Source organism: Hypanus sabinus, chromosome 13 (assembly GCF_030144855.1).
Source record: "Hypanus sabinus isolate sHypSab1 chromosome 13, sHypSab1.hap1, whole genome shotgun sequence".
Lineage (NCBI taxonomy): Eukaryota > Metazoa > Chordata > Chondrichthyes > Myliobatiformes > Dasyatidae > Hypanus > Hypanus sabinus.
Window position 1 is genome coordinate 59,547,178 of NC_082718.1, and position 20,289 is coordinate 59,567,466.

At 44.7% G+C, this 20,289-nt stretch overlaps 1 protein-coding gene across 10 annotated transcripts in view; it reads left to right on the forward strand.

The window, feature by feature from the left end:
* rassf8b (Ras association domain family member 8b) overlaps positions 1-20,289 on the forward strand; it is a 170,614-nt gene that overhangs the window by 145,831 nt on the left and 4,494 nt on the right. For all 10 annotated transcript variants that reach the window (XM_059987718.1, XM_059987717.1, XM_059987712.1 and 7 more), the window contains 2 exons: positions 415-1,301; positions 15,481-15,622. In XM_059987718.1, coding sequence (XP_059843701.1) covers positions 415-1,301; positions 15,481-15,622 — 1,029 coding nt within the window. The remainder of the gene's footprint in view (positions 1-414; positions 1,302-15,480; positions 15,623-20,289) is intronic.

Genomic DNA, 20,289 nt, shown 5'->3' on the forward strand with positions numbered 1-20,289 from the left:
AGGTGTTGTGATTCAGGCTGTGAAGGTCAGGATCCAACTGATTGAACAGAAGTTGCTGTTCTGAGACTGATGGAGTTGGTCTTGAGGCTTCTGTACCTCCTGCCTGACTGTAGCTGTGAGAAGATGCCATGGTCTGGATGGTAGGGATCTTTGATTGATTTTTACACTCTTGGGGCAGCCTGTCCTATAGATAGTGGGGTGGGATGAGTGTGTGATGTATTGGACTGAGTCAGTCCAGTGTAGTCCAAAGCATTTTGTGTTCCTGCACGTTTGAACTGCAACCATTTAGAATACTTCCATCTGGCATTCTGTGACATGTGGTTTTGGGATGCTTTAAGCTGCAAAAATGTTGCTGGAATTTACAAAATTGACTTGGAATATTTTTGAGTTTTCCTTCCCATTGTATTTTTGCAGGCAGAACTGGCCGATACACCCTCATTGAGAAGTGGAGAGAGACAGAGCGTCACCTGGCACCCCACGAGAATCCGCTGGCTGCCCTGAACAAGTGGGGACAGTATGCCAGTGATGTGCAGCTGATCCTGCGGCGGACGGGCCCCTCTCTGAGCGAGCGGCCCACGTCAGATAGCGTTGGCCGCGCACCTGAGAGAACTTTATACCGGCAGAGCCTGCCGCCCTTGGCCAAGCTGAGGCCCCAGAATGACAGGTCGTTACGGAGGAAAGAGCCCAAAAGGAAGTCCCTGACTTTTAGTGGTGGCCCAAAGGGGTTCATTGATGTTTTTGGGAAGTGTGCGAACTTGGAGGTGAAGCACCAGCCTCTGGCCAGCAGGGTGCCTGCCGAGGAGCTGAAGAAGGTGGTTCATCTGCAGCGGGAGAAGCTCCACACGCTGCAGAGGCAGCTGGAGTCCAACCAGGCTGAAATGAAGTACTGGGAGGGAAAGGTGGGCCTCCGCATGGAGGAGGAAATCCTGCGGCTGGAGCAGAGAATTAAGAAGAATGAGGTAGAGATTGAGGAGGAGGAATTCTGGGAGAATGAGTGGCAGATTGAGCGGGAGAATGAGAAGCAGCTGAAGGAGCAGCTGGAGGAGGTGAGTCTCCGGATCAAGGACAGCGAGGAGAAGCTGAAGGACTGCACGGAGAGAATCCAGCGGATCGAACGGGGCATTGAAACCGAGAAGGTGCAGCAGGAGCTCCGCGGATCGCAGGTCAATGAGGAGGAGGTGAAGGGAAATCTGGTGAAAATCAGGAAGGACATCGAGCTCAAGTGCCAGCACAGCACGAGGCTGCAGAACAGTCTGCGAGCTGTGGAAAGGACGTTGGGTCAAGCCAATAAAAAGCTTCAGGTAACAGTCAAAGATCATACAAGCTGCGCTTATAATGTGTTGGTGTCACAAAGGAAGGAGTTACATCTGTGCTTCCTTGTGATGTAGACCATTCCAGCTCTCAGAGCAATCCCAACCCACCCACTCTTAATCTTGCCCATAACCCATAAGACATAGGAGCAAAATTAGGCCATTTGGCCCATCTAGGCTGCTTTCCCATTCCATCATGGCTGATTTATTATCCCCCTTAACCCCATTCTCCTGCCTACTCTCTGTAACCTTTAATGTCCTTATTAATCAGGAAACTATCGACCTCCGCTCTTAAATATTCCCAGTGACCTGGCCTCCACAGCTATCTGTGGCAATGTATTCCACAGATTCACCACCCTGTGGCTAGAGAAATTCCTTCTCATCTCAGTTTTAAAGTTTGACCCATTCTCCCCACATCCTCACCCACTGAGCGGGATCCTACCATGGGACGATGTACGGCAGCCGATCCGCGTCTCTTTTGGATGTGGGAGGAGACCGGAGCTGCCCACACAGTCGTGGGGAGGAAGGGTAAACTCCATGAAGACAACAGCAGAGGTCGGGGTTGAACCCGGGAAGCTGGCATCAGCTGCACCACCATGACCCACCCGCTGGCCATGTGGTAAGGAGATGGAAGGGTGTGGGACAAGGCAGTACAGCCACAGTCTGGTGTACTTTCCAGGGGAATCCACGCAGGAGATGCTACGTGCATGATTCTTCTTTGTAACATACTTTTGTGTATTTATTGATCCTTCCCCTCTCCAGTAACAATGAGTTCACTTCACAACACAGTCTGCTTGTGTTGGGGCACTTGGGATTGACAAGATTCCTTCCCTGACAGATAATATGAACCAGTCAGGGTTTTAAATGAAGTTCGAGATGGATAAACTTAGCAATTCAGACAGCATTTGTGGCAGGACAAATAGAGTTGATGTTTCACCCTTCTTCAGCCTGAACCTGTAACAACTGCTCTTTCCGCAGAGGCTGCCTCACCTGCTGAGTCTTTCCCACTACTTTGTTTTGATCTCATATTTTCAGCAACTGCAGTGGCTTGTGTTTAATGTTCCAGTAGCAGCCCGGATAGAACGCCAGTCTGGAGACTGTGAGTGGAGGCTGGGCGCCTTTGTGTCCACCCCACAGGTCAAGTAGGTCACTGTTTCATCTAGTTGGATAACACAGGAGGTTCTGCAATAAAGTGATAGTTCGTTCCTAAAACAAATTTGCCTTATAGATGTTGTGATATGGAAGAACAGTCTGCAGTTGCCTTCAAAGCACAGTTTTTAACAGGCTTGCAATTTCACTATAATAGTGCAGTCAGCATAATTCAAATCAAGTTCCCTAATCCACCATCCATTGTATAGAAACATACATTATCAATGCATCAGAATCTGGTTTACTATCATTGACGTACACTGTGAAGTTTGTTGTTTTGCAGCAACATTACATAAAATATACTGTACTATAAATTACAATAAGAAAAATAGATTTAAAATATATTAAGTTGCGCAAAAAGGTGAGCAAAAATAGTGAGGTAGTGTTCACGGGTTCATTGTCCACTCAGAAATCTGGCGGAGGAACTACAGTATACCTGATTCCTTTGATGTTTGAATGTACCACCAGTTTCTGAGGTTTTAGTGGGACTGCTGTTTGCCCAGCGGGGATTAAATCATGTACAGTTTGTGTGTCTCCCTCTCCCCCCCCCACTCATTGTTAAGATTGTACACCTGCCCACTGGGGTGTATTTTTTGGTCGTTTTCCTCCTTCATTGTATTTGGGTGGGGAACTTCGCCAGAGCTTGGGCGATGTATTCAGGTCATGTGGGTAGGGAGAAGTGAAGGCAGAATACATCCCAGCACAATAACCCCAGACAAACCTTTAACAGCAAAGTCTCACCCCCTTTGCCACCTGGCACAGCTGTCAAAGTCCTTGGAATATGACTAAATGCTCCTGATGCCCAGGACCTTTCAAAAGGAGAGAAGCTATTGGCAACAGTTGGAAATTTGTTTTTTTAAGTATGAAAGCAATAAATTAAATATTGTGATGAATGCAATTTTCTTTTGAATTTGACTGTTTTACATTGGCTTGAATCGGATTCTCTGATACCAAGCCCAGCCTGAACTGTGAGCAGATTACTTTGAGTAAGAGCTAATGAATTTCTGCAGGTTTCTACCAGCCCTGACAAATACCGGTTTGTATCTGTCAGGAAGATTGGGACTTCCTTGTATTTTACACAGGTGGCCTGCTGGACCTCCAGCGCTTCCCTGCAGGATGCATCTCTTTGGCTGTTCCCGGTTCCCGTCGTTCTTTGTGTGAAGAAGTACATGGTAGCATAGTAGTTAGCACAACGTTCTACGGTACCGGAGATCTGGGTTCAGTTCCCATCACTGTCTGTAAGGAGTCCGTATGTTCTCTCCGTGACTGCTTGTGTTTCGTCCAGGTGCTCCGGTTTCCACCCACAGTCCAAAGACGTACCACTTGGTAGGTTAACTAGTCATTGTAAATCGGGGATTGCTGGGCAGTGCAACTCAAAAAGACTGGAGGTTCCACACTGTATCTCAGTAAATTAAAAATGATTATTTTGATTATTGCGATACAGTGTAGAGTAGGTTCCTCTGGGTCTTTGAGCCATGCTCCCCAGCAATCCCCAGTTTAATCTGAGTCTAATCATGGAATAATTTACAATGACCAATTAACCCACCAGCTGGTATGTCTTCAGACTGTAGGAGGAAACCAGGGCACCTGGATAAAACCCACACAGCCATGGGGAGAATAAAAGTGTTTCCCTAACATTGCCTGGGAATGGTTTACCTCAGCTTTAAGGCTGTTTGTTCTCAATCCCCTAATCAGCAGAAGGAATAGTTTCACCCTATTCCCTTTGTCATCATGTATGTCTCAAGAATGGGTACCATAGTTCAGCAGGTCAGGCAGCATCTATGGAGGGAAATGGACAGAAATTATCTGGCTCAAGACCTTACTGTTAAAGTGACAACTGTCTTTCCCTCTTATAGATGCTCCACCGACTTCCCGAGTTGTGTTGCGTGTCTTCTCTAACCTGGAGGATTGTGGAGGTCAGATAAGGGGGATCTATAAGGAGGGGGTAGGTAATTGTGAGATCAGGTAATTGAGGGCTATTGAGAACTGGCATAGGAGGAGGACTAGTCTGTGGCACGCCAATCATGATTGTATTAAGTGATGGCACTGGCTCGAGGGGGCAGACTGGCACTCATTGATATGTGCTGCCACAGGGAAGGCCAGTTGGCCCATTAAATAAATGCCAGCCCCCTGCAGAGTAGTTCTAACAGCCCCAATTCTCCCTATTCACTATGTCCTTACCCTCTCTTACCTTCCAACTCCCGTTTAATTCTGTTTTGCCACTTACTTCCATTGAGGGTTAATTTGCAGTGGCCAGTCCCTAAGACTTTGGGATGTGGGGGGATACAGGAGCATCTGAAGGGGATCCCACAGTATTGTAGAGAGTACCTGCAAACTCCACCCAGACAGTACCCGTGGCTAGGATTGAATCCGCCACTCTGGAGCTTCAGAGCAGTGATCCGTGGCGATGATGCATTTGTTGGATTGTCATAACATCTCATTTGGGTTATTGATGTCCAAAGACTGTTAACTCTCGGCTTATACACAGTCCAGAGCCACGGGCTTGTAACCGTGCTCTGTGATGGCCCAGCAAGACCTGACAGCCCTCATGTATTCGTCAGTCGTAAGACGAGGAGTGAGCTGAGTATTTGTGGATCAGACTGTTTGCAATGTACATGAGCAGCTGTAAGATCGGGTTTCAGTACCGGCTGCTGTCGGTATGGAGTCTCCCATAATCCATGTCCCACACTGCAAAGACGTGGGTAAGGGTCAGTAAGTTGTGGGCATTCTCCTGTCTGTTGGTGCTGCAAGTGTGGCGACTGTCCACTACAATCCTCACTGCTTTGATTTAACACAAATGACACATTTTCTATGTATGTGTGACAAATAAAGCTAATTCTTATCATTAAAAATTAATCTCTAATAACACTAGTTTAGTAAGAGGTACTGTTAAAAAGTGATCAGAAATAGGCAGTGAACTTCGAGTGGACAGCCAAGGACTTTTCCCCGCGGTGGAAGTGGCTAATACATGAGGGCATCATTGTAAGGTGACTAGAAGAAAGTATAGGGAAATGTCAGAGATAAGTAAAAAGTGACAGGTGCATTGAACAAGGGTGGTGGTAGAGGCGGGTACGTTAGGGGCATTTAAGAAACCTGGGCACATGGATGATAGAAGAATGGAGGGCTATGCAGGAGGGAAGGGTTAGATAACTCATGGGCTGAAGGGCCTGTTCTGTGTTCTTTATGTCATTCAGAACAAGTCAGTTATGGTGGGATTTGAACACTTGAATATAGAGTTGTAATCCTGGTACCAATACCATGTGGTTCCTGGCCTCAGTTTAATGGTTATCATAACTGTATCTCGACTAAGTGGGCAGAATCTGTACTAGTCTGTTTGTAAATGGAATTCTGCTGGTATTGTCACATGTACTGAGATACGATGGAAAACCTTGTATTACATATTGGTTACACACTGTACACTGAGGTAGAACAAGATAAAAAATAACAATGCAGAATAAAGTGTAACAATTACAGAGTTTGTGACAACTCTGGTTGAATGGAACTTTGACTCTCCAGAAGGGCAAAACAAACTTTAACAGAAACATCAGAGAACATTAGTTTTCAACAAGGGAGATAGTCCCCTTTAAATCTAGTAGGGAATGCAGAAGGAACCTTCCTCAGAGTTTTGGGAATGCAGTGTTTGGAGAGAATTTGATTTGGTGTGTTACTAGAGAGGATGAACTCGGACGCAACAATTCAGTCGCTTCTTGAGGCTGTCTTGTCCTTGAGCTCTGCTTTCCCCCTTGTCTCGCATCCCAGATCGCGCTCTCACTTCCCCTTGGGTTAAATGAGACTAGAACTAGAGTTCGTATGTTTAGGGTGAAATAGTTGAGGGGAAATGTCTTCACTTGGAGGGTGGGTGTGAGTGTGGAATGAGCTGCCAGTGGAAGTGGTAGATGCAGGTTCAATTGTAACATTTTAAGAGATGTTTGACGAGGTACACGGATGGGAGGCGTAAGAGGGACATGGTCCAGGTGCAGATCAATGGGACTCGGCAGGAGACCAGGACAGCATGGAGTAGGTCAAGGATCAACTTTATTTACCGTGTACATTTACAGGTATTGGCAATTTTCTGTGGTGTGGCATCAGGGCACAAGGTGCAATAAAAAAAATCAACATTCATCAATGATAAAAAGAATTATTATAAAAAATAAAAATTTAGATAAACAATAAAATTTGAATAAATACATACTGTAAAAACTGGCATGTATTCACACTGTAACCAGCATTATAAAAAGTGGTTTATAGTGTTTACAGTGCATCAGTGGGGTAATAGAAGAAATGAAATGGAATGGTTAATCAGACTAAATGCCTGTGGAAGAAACCTTCAAGATAATGTGGAACTTTTAGATGGGCTGAAGTGCCTATTTCTGTGCTGTGCTACCACTCAGGCATCCTACAGACCCAGAAACCTTCCTCTTCCCCTTTGAAATCACTCAGTTATCCCCATTCTCCCCCTTTGGTTGCCTCCAGTTCTCCCACTACTTTCTCCCGTGTCTCAGCTGGTCACGTTGTGTCAGACTGTTATCAGCAGGTCCCTGCCTGCTCTCACATCTCTGTTTGAACTGCTTCACACAGCAAAGCTGTCCCCTTAATGCATCACTGCTTGACACAGTCTGCCGAACGCTTCAGCAAGCTAGGATTGGAGATCGTCTTCAGAATTCGCAGGGTCTTGCCTTCTGCAGCAGAGCCGTCAGTGCCAGATCTATCTGAGGTAACTGCAGCCAGGGCAGCTGGGTAGTCCTACCCTTTAATGCAACCCGCTGTCTGTAAGGAGCTTGAACATTCTCCACGTGACGGTTATGTGTTTTCCACATTCCAAAGACGTACGGTCAGGGTTAATGAGCTGTGGGCATGCTGTATTGCCGCTGGAAGTGTGGTGACATGTGCTGCGGGCTGCCCCCAGCACAACTGTTCATGATTTGACCTGACACATAATGATGCATTTCACTGTATGTGACCAATAAAGCTAACCTTTGTGCCTTCCGCTGGCTTACTGGCAGCACAGCCATCAACTGCAAACTTCAGTGAACGGCCCTCCTTGTACTGACCGTACACATTGTAGACACTTCTGATCTGCTAGGGACTGTTCTGTAAATACTAAATCCCTGCCTTGCTGATGGTGGAAGCTCCTAATAGAAAGTTCACTTCATCCCGGTGTAGAGTCTCGGCTGAAAACATCGACAGTTTACTCTTTTCCATAGATGCTGCCTGGCCTGCTGAGTTCCTTCAGCACTTTGTGTGTGTGTTAGAAGGTTAAAGTCCAGTGATTGTCATAAGCACAAGTACATAGAGCACCCGTAAGAAAAACATAAATGATGCACATTTTTACAAGAAAGAGCACACTAATAAAAATAAGCACAGTCCTTTGATTAACTTTATTACACATGTATATTGAAACCTACAGTGAATGCATTGCTTGTGTCAAGTCAAATTGGTGAGGATTGTGCTGGGTGCAGCCCACAAGTGCTGCCACAGTTCTGGTGCCAACACTGCATGCCCACAACTCACCAGCCCTAACTGTGGGAGGAAACTGGACCATACAGAGGAAACCCACACGGTCATGGAGAGAATGTACAAACTCCTTACAGACAGCAGCGGGAATTGAACCCCGATTGGTGCAAGCTGGTGCTGTAAGGTGATCCACCAGGTACTGTGTTACAATGTCACCCTGTGCTACCTTGCCATCCCTTTAGTGCACAGTGGACATGCCGCTGCTAAGTGATTAGGTTAGTGCAGGTTCAAGAACCGAATGGTTGAAAGGAAGTTCTTGAACTTGGTGAAGAGTGATCTCAGTACCTCTTGCCGAATGGGAGCTGTAAGAAGATGGCACGGCCCAGGTGGTGGTGATCTTTGGTGGATGTTGCCCTCTTGAGGAAGTGCCAGCTGGGACATCTTACCCTGGCCAGTTTGTAACTTTGCAGGTTTGTGTCTCGGCTTTGTGATCAGGTTTCTGTCTCGGCTTTGTGATCAGGTTTGCGTCTCAGGTTTGTGATCAGGTTTGCGTCTCGGCTTTGTGATCAGGTTTGCATCTCGGCTTTGTGATCAGGTTTGCATCTCGGCTTTGTGATCAGGTTTGCGTCTCAGCTTTGTGATCAGGTTTGCGTCTCGGCTTTGTGATCAGGTTTGCATCTCGGCTTTGTGATCAGGTTTGCGTCTCAGCTTTGTGATCAGGTTTGCGTCTCGGCTTTGTGATCAGGTTTGTAATCAGGTTTGCGATCAGGTTTGCGTCTCGGCTTTGTGATCAGGTTTGCGTCTCGGCTTTGTGATCAGGTTTGCGTCTCGGCTTTGTGATCAGGTTTGCGTCTCGGCTTTGCGATCAGGTTTGCGTCTCGGCTTTGTGATCAGGTTTGCGTCTCGGCTTTGTATCTCAGGTTTGCGTCTCAGGTTTGTGATCAGGTTTGCGTCTCGGCTTTGTGATCAGGTTTGCGCCTCGGCTTTGTGATCAGGTTTGCGTCTCAGGTTTGTGATCAGGTTTGCGTCTCGGCTTTGTGATCAGGTTTGCGCCTCGGCTTTGTGATCAGGTTTGCGTCTCGGCTTTGTGATCAGGTTTGCGTCTCGGCTTTGTATCTCAGGTTTGCGTCTCAGGTTTGTGATCAGGTTTGCGTCTCGGCTTTGTGATCAGGTTTGCGTCTTGCGTGTCGGCTTTGTGATCAGGTTTGCGTCTCGGCTTTGTGATCAGGTTTGTGATCAGGTTTGCGTCTCGGCTTTGTGATCAGGTTTGCGTCTCGGCTTTGTGATCAGGTTTGCGTCTCGGCTTTGCGTCTCAGGTTTGCGTCTCGGCTTTGCGTCTCAGGTTTGCGTCTCGGCTTTGTGATCAGGTTTGCGTTTCGGCCTTTGTGATCAGGTTTGCGTCTCGGCCTTTGTGATCAGGTTTGCGTCTCGGCCTTTGTGATCAGGTTTGCGTCTCAGATTTGTGATCAGGTTTGCGTCTCAGATTTGTGATCAGGTTTGCGCCTCGGCTTTGCGTCTCGGCTTTGTGATCAGGTTTGCGTCTCGGCTTTGTGATCAGGTTTGCGTCTCGGCTTTGCGTCTCGGCTTTGCGTCTCAGGTTTGCGTCTCGGCTTTGTGATCAGGTTTGCGTTTTGGCCTTTGTGATCAGGTTTTGCGTCTCGGCCTTTGTGATCAGGTTTGCGTCTCGGCCTTTGTGATCAGGTTTGCGTCTTGGCTTTGTGATCAGGTTTGCATCTTGGCTTTGTGATCAGGTTTGCGTGTCGGCTTTGTGATCACATTCGTAGGTGTCCCTGTGATGGATGGCTTCTGCCCTGGAAATTCAGATCCAGGTTGGTGCAATATCTGCTTCAGTCCCTGACGCACAGCAAAGTAGGCACAATCTTTGCCAAGCTGTCAGCACAATAAACCCATTGCTTCTGGGAAATATTCTCTATACAGTTTTGATGTCACCTCACTTCTGGGGACATCATCTGCCCATCGGGTGTCGGTCAGTGGTCCCTCCCCTTCCTGCCCAAAACACAGACTCAAAACAGTTGTGCAGATCTCTGCAGGGGCATCATTGTCTTCTTCTCATGTTATCACCCTGTTGCTCAGTTTGCTGGCCTTCCTCACAGGACCCCTCGTTTGCCCTCAGGACCTGTTCCAGGCAAATGGGAGAGTCTGAATCTTCTCTGACTGACCCATCACTTCCTCAGTCAGCAAAGCCCTAATCTCTTCCCCCCCCCCCCCGCAGGCTGTTTGATCCCACTGCTCATAAATAGGAGAGTGGGTTGACTGTAGAGCATCCTTTATTGAGGGCACCAACCCTCGCTGGAGTCTGGTACATCAGTGTATTGGGTCATATCTCCATGGCACTCTGTTTCTGAAGGTACAGCTCTTCCCCAGCTTATGAATGCCAGACTTGGAGCCTGCACATCTAACCAAGCATTTGGGAGGCTGATGAGATGAATTTAAAGTCAAAGTCAAAATAAGTTTACTATCAAAGTACATACATGCTCAGTGGCCATGTTATTAGGCACAAGAGTGGAATTAGTAATTAGGTGCCGGAATTAGCTTGTTTATTTCGGCTTTTTTCTTCAAAGATGTGCTGGGTGTGTCCCGGCTACAGCTGCACGCCTTGCGGATCAGTATCGGTCCATGGCCCAGAGGCTGGGGACTACTGACTTGGGCCACATTTCTTCCCCATTCTGATGTTTGATCTGAACAACAACTAAACCTCGGGACCATGTCTGCATGTTTTGATGCATTGAGTTGCTGCTACATTATTGGCTGATTAGATATTTGCATTAATGAGCAGGTGTACCTAATAAAGTGGCCACTGAGTATATATCGCCTTATACTACCTTGAGATTAATTTTCTTGCAGGCATTTACAGGAAAATCAAGAAATACTTTAGAATTTATGGAAAGCTACAGATAACAAAGACTGGCAAACAACAAATGTTCAGATGAAGGCAAGTTCAAAGTAAATTTATTATCAAAGCTCATGTATGTCACCATATTTAACCCTGACATTAATTTTCCTGGACATACTCAATAAATCTATAGGATAATAACCAGAACAGAATCAATGAAAGGCCACACTAACTATGGCATTCAACCAGGTACAAACAACAACTGTGCAAATACGAAAAGATAGAAATAATAATAATATATAAAAAAGCAATAAACATTGAGAACATGAGATGGAGTCCTTGAAAGTGAGTGTATAGCTTGTGGGAATATTTCAGTGATGGGGTGAGTGAAGTTACTTTCTTTGGTTCAAGAGCCCAATGGTCATGTTGATAATTAATAAATAATACTGAGAACATGATTTGTAGAATCCTTGGAAATTAGTCCATAGGTTGTGGAATCTGTTGAGGTGAGTGAAGTTACCCACACTGGTTCAGAAGCCTGATGCTTGTAAGATAATAACTGTTCCTGAACCTGGTAGTGTAGGACCTAATTTACTGGCTATGTGGGGGTGTACACTTCTGTCTGGGATTCTTGGTCACATTTTGAGCTATGAGCAGTTCACAGGAGCTGTAACCTAGGAGTGTCCTGTAGATTCACTGCATGTGGCTGATAGACTGGTTTGGGCTGAGTAGTAGTTGAGGAGAAACCAGATAAATATACTGGGGGGGGGTTGGTGCTGGGAAAGTAGGGTGTAGAATAGTTGAAGTGGATCAAGTGAGGAGAGTTTTGCATGCAAGGCCTCTCTGTAGTCACCTATCAAGCTTTAATAGTGTTTTGAAAAAGATATACATTGGTCGCACAACCCAAGATTCAGTACAGCTATTCAGTAGAGTTAGATACCCAGTCAAAGTGTCACTAACAGAGCTGTTAAGGCTACACTTTAATCATTTTAACTGGGTGGGGGGAGGGGCCTTCCAACATGTGGGGTCGAAACAGGCTGCAAAGGGTTGTAGATTCAGCCAGCACTGCCATCAAGGCCGTCTTCAAAATGTGGCTTCTCAGAGGGCAGTGACCATCGTTAATCTGGGACATGTCCTCTTCTCATTGAGGAAGAAGTACAGGAGGCTGCAGAGCAACACTGATCATTTTAAGAACAGCTGCCATCAGCTTTCTGAACGGCCAATGAACACGACCTCAGTAATCCTCTTTAGCAATATTTACTTATTTTTGTAACTTGTGACAATAAACCTGATTCTGCTAATTCTGTTTATAATTTGATTTCCATCTTAACATAAAGTGAGTACAAAAATGTGCTATTTGCATGTACTCTACCTGGGTATCCCTCTTGTAACTCTCACCTCTGGGTGTGTTAATCCAGTCACTATCTCCATTAGCTGTTGATTCTCCTCCTTCACTCTCTTCCCAGTAATTTACAGACAGACACACTTTACTGATCCCGAGTACAGTGACAGTGTACCTTAAACTGATATCCACAACTGAAATCCATCAGAATCAGGTTTTTTTCCCAAGTCTACAGTATATGTTGTGAAATTTGTGATGTTGTGGCAGCAGAACAGTGCAAAGATAAAATTACTATAAATTAGAAAATAGTGTAAGGAAAGAAATAGTGGTGTCCATGGGTTCAACGACTGTTCACAAATCTGATGGTAGAGGGGGAGAAGCATTTCTTGAATCATTGAATGTGGATCTTCAGGCCTCTGCACCTCTTCTGCAATGAAAGTACTGAGAAGAGGTTATGTCCCAGATGATGAGGGTGCTTATTGACAGCTGCTGCCTTCTTAAGGCCCCACCTTTTAAAGGTGAGTGTACAGTGCCATGCAAAAGTCTTAGGCACATATAGGGTGCTTAATACTTTTGCACAGTAATATATTTGTCAATGTGGAGCACAGATCAAGTTTGTAAATCTGGCGGGAGTAAAGGATGTTGGGAATGGTGAGGGTGGAATGCTGTGGGACCCGTGGTTGAGAGGGAATGTCGGGGGCGATGGAAGCATGGGTTTGAGACACCAGGCAAGGTCATTTGATTCCAGACTACTTGGTTTATTGATCAGTACAGAAAGTCTCTCGGGTGCTTCCTGCTCCCTCCCCTCTCCCTTCCCCTTTTCCCAACCATGAATCTCTTCTCCCTGCCCCCTTCCCACTCTCAGTCCGCAGCAGAGACCCAAATCTGAATCAGGTTTATCATCAATCACATATGTCATGAAATATGTGTGTTTTTTTTACTGGAGCAGCAGTCCAATGCAATACATAAAATTACTACAGTACTGTGCAAAAGTCTTAGGCTCCGGGGGTGGGGAGTGTGTGCGTGTAACTCTTACACTATACTATATAACTCATTAAACCTCACTGGATGATGAATCTTGATCTCCATTATAAATAAAATGCAATGCCTTTTGAGAAAATTGGCATGAATTGGTATTGATGTGGTCAGCAAGTGCAAAAGCAGATTGATTTGGAGAGGAATTTGCAGTCAGAGGCAAACTATTCCTTCCCACCACTGACCTTCAAAAAAGGGTTGCACTTAGCTCGTGCTGATCTCCCAGGTTCATTTGGCAGGGTCTCCTGAGTGTAAATCACGTCACTATGGCCTGGAAAATGGCAATCCGTGAAACAGTGGGGGCAAACTTAACAGCCACGTTTTATAATGCTATTTATGTGGTAAATACATACCAGTGATATTCATCGACATTTTATTCCATATCTGTCCTTTAACCTCTTAACTTTTTTAGCTTCATTATATATCATTCTTTGTTTTGTATAAAATTGTTGAATGTTGTTTTTTGTCTCATGTCACGCCCTGGCCAACACACCACAGCAAATTCCTAATACAGTGGATTCCAGTTAATTGGACCATCAGTTAATCAGAGCAGCCACTTAATTGGGACAACTGTTGGAAAAACAAAATCTAATTGAGAAAATGGTGGAGATTTATTTGGGACACTATGCCACTTAATTGGGGTTGGTTTCTAAAGATGCATGTGCTTGTGTTCAGAGAGCAGTGGTTTTTGTTACTGATAGTTGGAAAGAGATGCACGCTAAGACCAGTTAGACTTGGAGATGCCAGAAGTGGCTGGGAGTGACAGTGAAATAATCTCACTACTTCAAAATATGTTAAGAACTACAAGGAATTTGAAGGTCTTGACAATCATCTTGAATGCTGCAATGTAACAAAGATTTGGAGGATGCAATAATGGAAAACAGCAGTCTATTATCCGCACTAGGTGTCTGTGGTGATTTTGTTCATTTACAGTCAATGAAAAGAACATGGGAGAGTACACTGGATTAATTCCTCCATTCACACCTATTTGGAACTAATAGAGTTTTATAGTACTGTAATAGTATTGGTATGTTTTAATTTGTTATGTAATCCATTTCAATACATAATTTGCTACTCAGTTAAACGGTATTTTGTCATTTTAGATACATTTTTAACTATTTCTATGAAACTTTGGCTAATTGGAGCAGCTGCTTAATTGGGCTAAAATGTACTGGGTCCCGATGTGTCCCAATAAACCAGAATCTATTGTACATGTATATGTGCGTGGTGATTAAAGTGATCCTAGATTGTAACTGCATCTTGCCTTCATTCCTGTGGTTATGTTAGAAGTGAGAGGTATTTATTGTCAGTGAGTGTACACCTAATGCAGAGCGCAAGCTGACTCATTCACCACAGAATCAGATCTTCGGTTCACTGAGTCAACACCAACCCACTCCCAGTGTTCTTAACTTTTTATTGTCCGCCATGTTCCCATCAGATCTCCCCGGATTCTATAACTTATCTGCACATGGGGGCAACTTAGTGGCCAGTTTACCTACATTCAGAACATGTGATGAAACCCTGGCAGTCACAGGAGAATATGTAAACTCCACACAGCACCAGAGGTTGGGATTGAACCCGGGTTACTGGAGCCCTGCGGGGCTAATTTTGCTCGCTGAGCCATTCATACTTGACTGTGATCCTGTGGTGGAACTTTGCACAGTCTTAGTTCCCTTGCCTTAGAAAAAGGATTCACGAGCCTGGTTCTAGGGATTTGGGTTTACCTTTGAGCTGAGGTTGAGTAAATCAGTACCTCATTCCCTAGTATTTTGATGAGCAGGAGCTGTTTTGGAATTTACAACATTCTTACAGGGATTGATCAAGGCTGATCCCTCTGGCTGAAGGATCAGTCTTAGAATAAAGGGACAAAGATGAGTAATCTGTCAAAGAGCAACTTGGAACCAGCCGTTTTGATTACTGCTATTTTACAGTTTGGTTAAAGATAGTTTAGCTGTATTTGTCACATGTATATTGAAACATACAGTGAAGTGTGTCATCTGTGTCAAATCAACGAGATTGTGCTGAGCAGCCCACAAGGGTTGCCGTGCTTCTGGCACCAACGTAACATGCCGCCAACTCACCAACCCTAATCTGTACGTGTTTGCAATTTGGGAGGAAACTGGAGCAACCAGAGGAAATCCACGCAGTCATAGGGAAAATATTCAAACTCCTTACAGACAGAGTTGAGAATCCATCCCTGATCTTACAGCTGGCGTTGTAAAAGATTGATCTAACTGCTAGCTATTGTGCCAATTACAAGTTGATCACTGGATAATGTTTGCCTGATTTTTTTTCATGCACGTTTCAAAGTTGTTGAAATGAGTCTGTCCCAACAGGAGAAGGAGCTGGAGCTGGAGCAGCTGACCAAGGAGCTGAGGCAAGTCAATCTCCAACAGTTCATCCAGCAGACAGGAACCAAGGTCACAGTACTTCCCGCTGAACCGACAGAGGAAGAGCTGTCTGCAGCCCAAGAGAAAGGTCAGGATGAGCCTGTCTCTGTCCCTGCTTATCCTTTAGATCAGCAGTCAAAATTGAGCTCATTGTCACATACACAAAATTACACCTACACTCTGCTGCAACTAAAGACTTGTTTGTGGCAGCACCACTGGCACACAGCAACAGATAGACAACATTCTTGAGAGAAACATAAATGGACCAGCAGAGATTTTCTATCATTGGGTGTTATTCCTATTAATAAACAGGTTTAATACTCTTTTTAAGATGCTACACAAAATAGTATAATGAATGTTCCAGCGAACAGCTAGTTGAAAGGAACAGGGACCTTAGAGAGTTAAGGAATTGGTATTGGTTTATTATTGTCATATTTACTGAGACGGAGCAGACTGTTCATACTGATTGAGTCATTACTGTTGACCGTTGGTCAGTTGAACTATAGGAAACTCATTACGCAGCTTTGAATTGTTTGAAGCTCACACTTTGTTATCTCTACACAAACAACCACGTAACTATGTTGACTCTGGGCCAACAACGTAGAACCTGAATTCTTCTCTTCCCTCTGTACCAATGGTCACTCTGACAACTTTTCCCATTTATAACACTGAAATAGGGGATCTCCATTGGCCAGATGATCGATCCTTTCTTCTTCAAGCCCCTGGCCTGGGGGTTCTTCCTTGCAATGGTGATTCTCTGGAGCTATCGCTGATAGTGCAATCGAAGTGTCCACTTTTGTATTCATTTCTTACCAATTCAAATTTTGCATTCCGGTGTCATTGGCTGGAGGTCATGTGTCTGACCTTAACACCATTTTACTGGCTCTGCTCCAGGCCAGCATCCATTTATTGCCCCCTTCCCAGCAAGAGACAATCAGTAATGGTTTTCTGTTCTCAGTCAGCCACCAGCTTGAATCACACAGACCAGACTCAAACCCCAAGGTTCACAAACCTACATGATATATCTAACCAAAGAACACCTCACAAATAACTTATTTGGAAATGATCCTAGTTCAGCAGATCACCTGAGGCATCATTGTGTCTACTTTAAAAACACTGATAAAGCCAAAGTTCAAAGTACGTTTATTATCAAAGTATGCATTCATATATACAACCTTCAGATTAGTTTCCTAACAGGCAGCCACAAAACAAAGAAACCCAAAAATACACCCCATGTATGCATATAAAAAAGACTAACACCAGTGTGCAATGGAAAAAAACATCATGCAAACATTAACCACAAGCAAATAGTGTTTCTGAACTGAAGACTGTAAAGAGAGCGTAGAACCGGCCTCTTCCTCACGCTGAACTTCTCAATCTATCTGATCTGCGGGTTCTTCCGCTGGACCTCGCCGCCTTGATTCAGCCTGTAAATCTCTGTCGCGTCAATATGTTCTGGGGCCTAGACCCTGAGGCTTTGATTCAGTTTGTACCCAACCTTACGCACCCCTCCATGCACTCAGCATTGGGCCCCTCGCCTCACCTTGGTTCTGCCACATCGAATTGCCTCCAAGACCAAAGCCAAGCGACTGGCTCACAAAATGGAGAACACAGTCTGTTCATCAAATGGCAGCCTCTGTCTCCTCTCTCCTGGCAAGAACAAAGGCCATAAGACATGGTTGAACAAAGGCAATTGTTTTGTCTGTTTCCACTGTCCTTGATTCATTTGATTGCAACATTTTCTTTCATATTTCAAATCCGCCAAGGCCAACAATTACACAGACCATTGAGTTAGAACAAGGTTAAAACAATGGAGATCCTGAGGTCAAGGGCCCATCTTATTGACTAGGGAACCATTTAGTCATCTTAATGCAGCCAGATGGAAGCTGTTCTTGAACCTTGTGGAATGTGCTTTCAGGCTTTTTATCTTCTTCCTGTTAGGAGGGGATGGGTGGGTCTTTAATTATGTTGGCTGCTTTACTGAGGCAGTGAGAAATATAGACATGGTCTATGGAGGGGTGGCTGGTTTTCATGATGTGTTCACAACTCTCTGCTGTTTCTTGTGGCCTAGGCAGACCAGTTGCCATAGCAAGCTGTGATGCATCCAGTAGGATGCTTTCTATGGGGCATTGATAAAAATTAGGAAGGGAGCTTACTGGTAGTTGTTGCCATCAGGTTATAGACCTCATTGTGGCGATAGAGGAGGCTTTGGACCGACATGTCAAAATGGGAAAGGGAAGCAGGAGCAGATGGTAACTGAGAAATCCTACCTGTTTTTGGCAGACAAATGAAGGGCTGTTCAGTTTTGCAATTGAGCAGAGATTGAGTGGACATGGGACTGCATTCCTCATTGAGAGGGGATATAATAATCTGGATGCCAGGAAGATATCACCACTGGCTGAGGAGTCTAGGACTATCTTTTCACAATACGTCAACCTTTATGGAGTGAGATGAGCTATTTCTCAATGCAGAGGGTGTCGAATTGTTGGAACTGCTTTCCCCAGAGGGTTGTGGAGACTCAGACATTGAATTCATTCAGAACAGAGACATGTGGATTTTACAACAAAGGACAGTCCTGGAAAATGGTGGCCAATCAGATCAGACATATCTCAACGAATGCTCTGTGTTGTATGGTTGCTTGTTCTTAAAGTAAAATCATCTTCCAATCTCTTATATTTAATCTTGTAACACTGTTGCTGTGGAAACAGTCTGTTTCTTATAGAAGCACTCAGAAAATGGGTCGGGCAGCATCTATGGAAGTGAATAAACAGTTTTGTGCTGAGCATGGGAAAGGAAGGGAGAAGATATCAGAATAAAAGGGTGGGAGGTGGGGAGATGGTGGGGGAAGAGGTCAAGGGCTGGAAGATGATGGGTGAAGCCAGGTGTGTGAAGGGTTGAAGAAGGAATCTGATGGGAGAGGAGAGTGGACCATAGCAGAAAGGGAACGAGGAGTGGACCCAGGGCAAAGACATAAGCAGGTGAGAAGCGGTAAAAGGTCAGAGTGGAGAAGAAGGGTATTTTTTAACCAGAAGGAGAAATCTATATTCATGCCATCAGGTTTGGAGGCTACCCAGACAGGACATAAGAGGAAGCCATGGGCTGACATGTCAGAGCTGGAACGGGATCTCATGGAGAATCTCTTTGGACACCTCTGTAAAATACCCTTTGGCAGCCTCCTGCATTTTAAATGCAACTGCTCCAGATTTTCAAGAATTTCTTCATATTTGTCTTGTTTCTTACCAGGCATTATTGTTGCCTGAGATGTATCTGCCTTATCAAGCTAACACTGAAATGCACCCTTTCAACCCAGCCACTCCGTGTTGAGTGCTTTCCAAATCTTACCAATCTCTGGATAAGAACAATTTTGTTTTAATCCTGAAGTTTTCTATCCAATTCACTTAATTCAAAAGCTAGAAGTAACTTTATTATCAAAGTAGATGTGTGACACCATATACAACCCTGAGATTCATTTACTTACAGGTATATGCATTAAATCCAATAATCGTTATAGAATCAATGAAAGACTGCCAGACAGACAACCAGTTTGTAAAAGACAACAAACTGTGCAAAAACACAATAAAAACAGTAATAATAAATAAACAATAAATATTAAGAACATGAAATAGAGAGTCCTTCAAAGTGAGTCCATAGGTTGTGGGAACGGTCAGTAATGGGAGGAGTGATGTTATCCGCTCCTGGTTGAGGGGTAATAGCTGTTTGTGAACCTGATGGTGTTCCTGCAGTGAGAAAGAGCATGACCTGGGTGGTGGGGCGCTGCTTTCTTGCGACAAGGCTTCGTGAAGATGGTGGGTTCATCCGCGATGACCTTGGGAAGTATCCTAATTTTTGTAGGATTTTCCGTTCAAGGGCATTGGTGTTTGTATATCGGGTTGTGATGTAGCCAGGCAATATACTCTCTACTACACATTTATAGACATTTGTCAAATTTTTAGCTGTCATGTCGAATCTTTGCAAACTTAAGGAAGTGGAGGTGCTGCTGTGATTCTTCATAATGGCACTTGCCTGCTGCGTATAGGACGGGCCCTCTGAACATTGCTGACCCTCTTCACCTCTGATCCCCTGATGAGAACTGGCTCATAGACCTCTGGTTTCCTCCTGAATTCCTTGGTCTTGCTGTTGTGGCACCACTCGGCCAATCATAGAGACCTACTGCACAGAAACAGGCCCTTTGGCCCATCAAGTTCCACCTTCACCCATACCCCTAGCCAGGTGGTAGTCGAAAGTGCAATCTTCTGATCCATAATCAGATATTTTATCCATTGCGCCACTGTCCTACACTATGGGTTTGACAAGTTAGTTATTAGTAACTAACTTGTCACATCCTTCCATAATCCCCAAGATTGCCTTCTGCATACTGGTTCTGTTTTCAGTTTTAAATAACTTCTGAAACTTCACTGAGATGGTTTACACTGAGGACGTATGGATTTTTGCACGATTAGTGCTGAAGGTTGTTCCTTGAAGTGGTTTGAGTTGGAGGAGGCAGGATTCAAGTGAAGGAAAGGTTATAGCTTTGAAGGAGTTGATTTTGGAAAAGGATAAGCAGAATGGGAGAGCACAGAAGAAATATTTGGAAGTGAAAGTAGTTATTGTTCACTAAGATTGTTGTTTCAGCTACACAACAGCTTTTCTTCCCCCTGGGCCAGTGAATGGTAGGGTGTGGAGAGAGCTACGGAGGGGCACAAGTACATATAAGTGACAGTCATAGACAGGGTTGTGAAGAAGGTGTTTTCATGC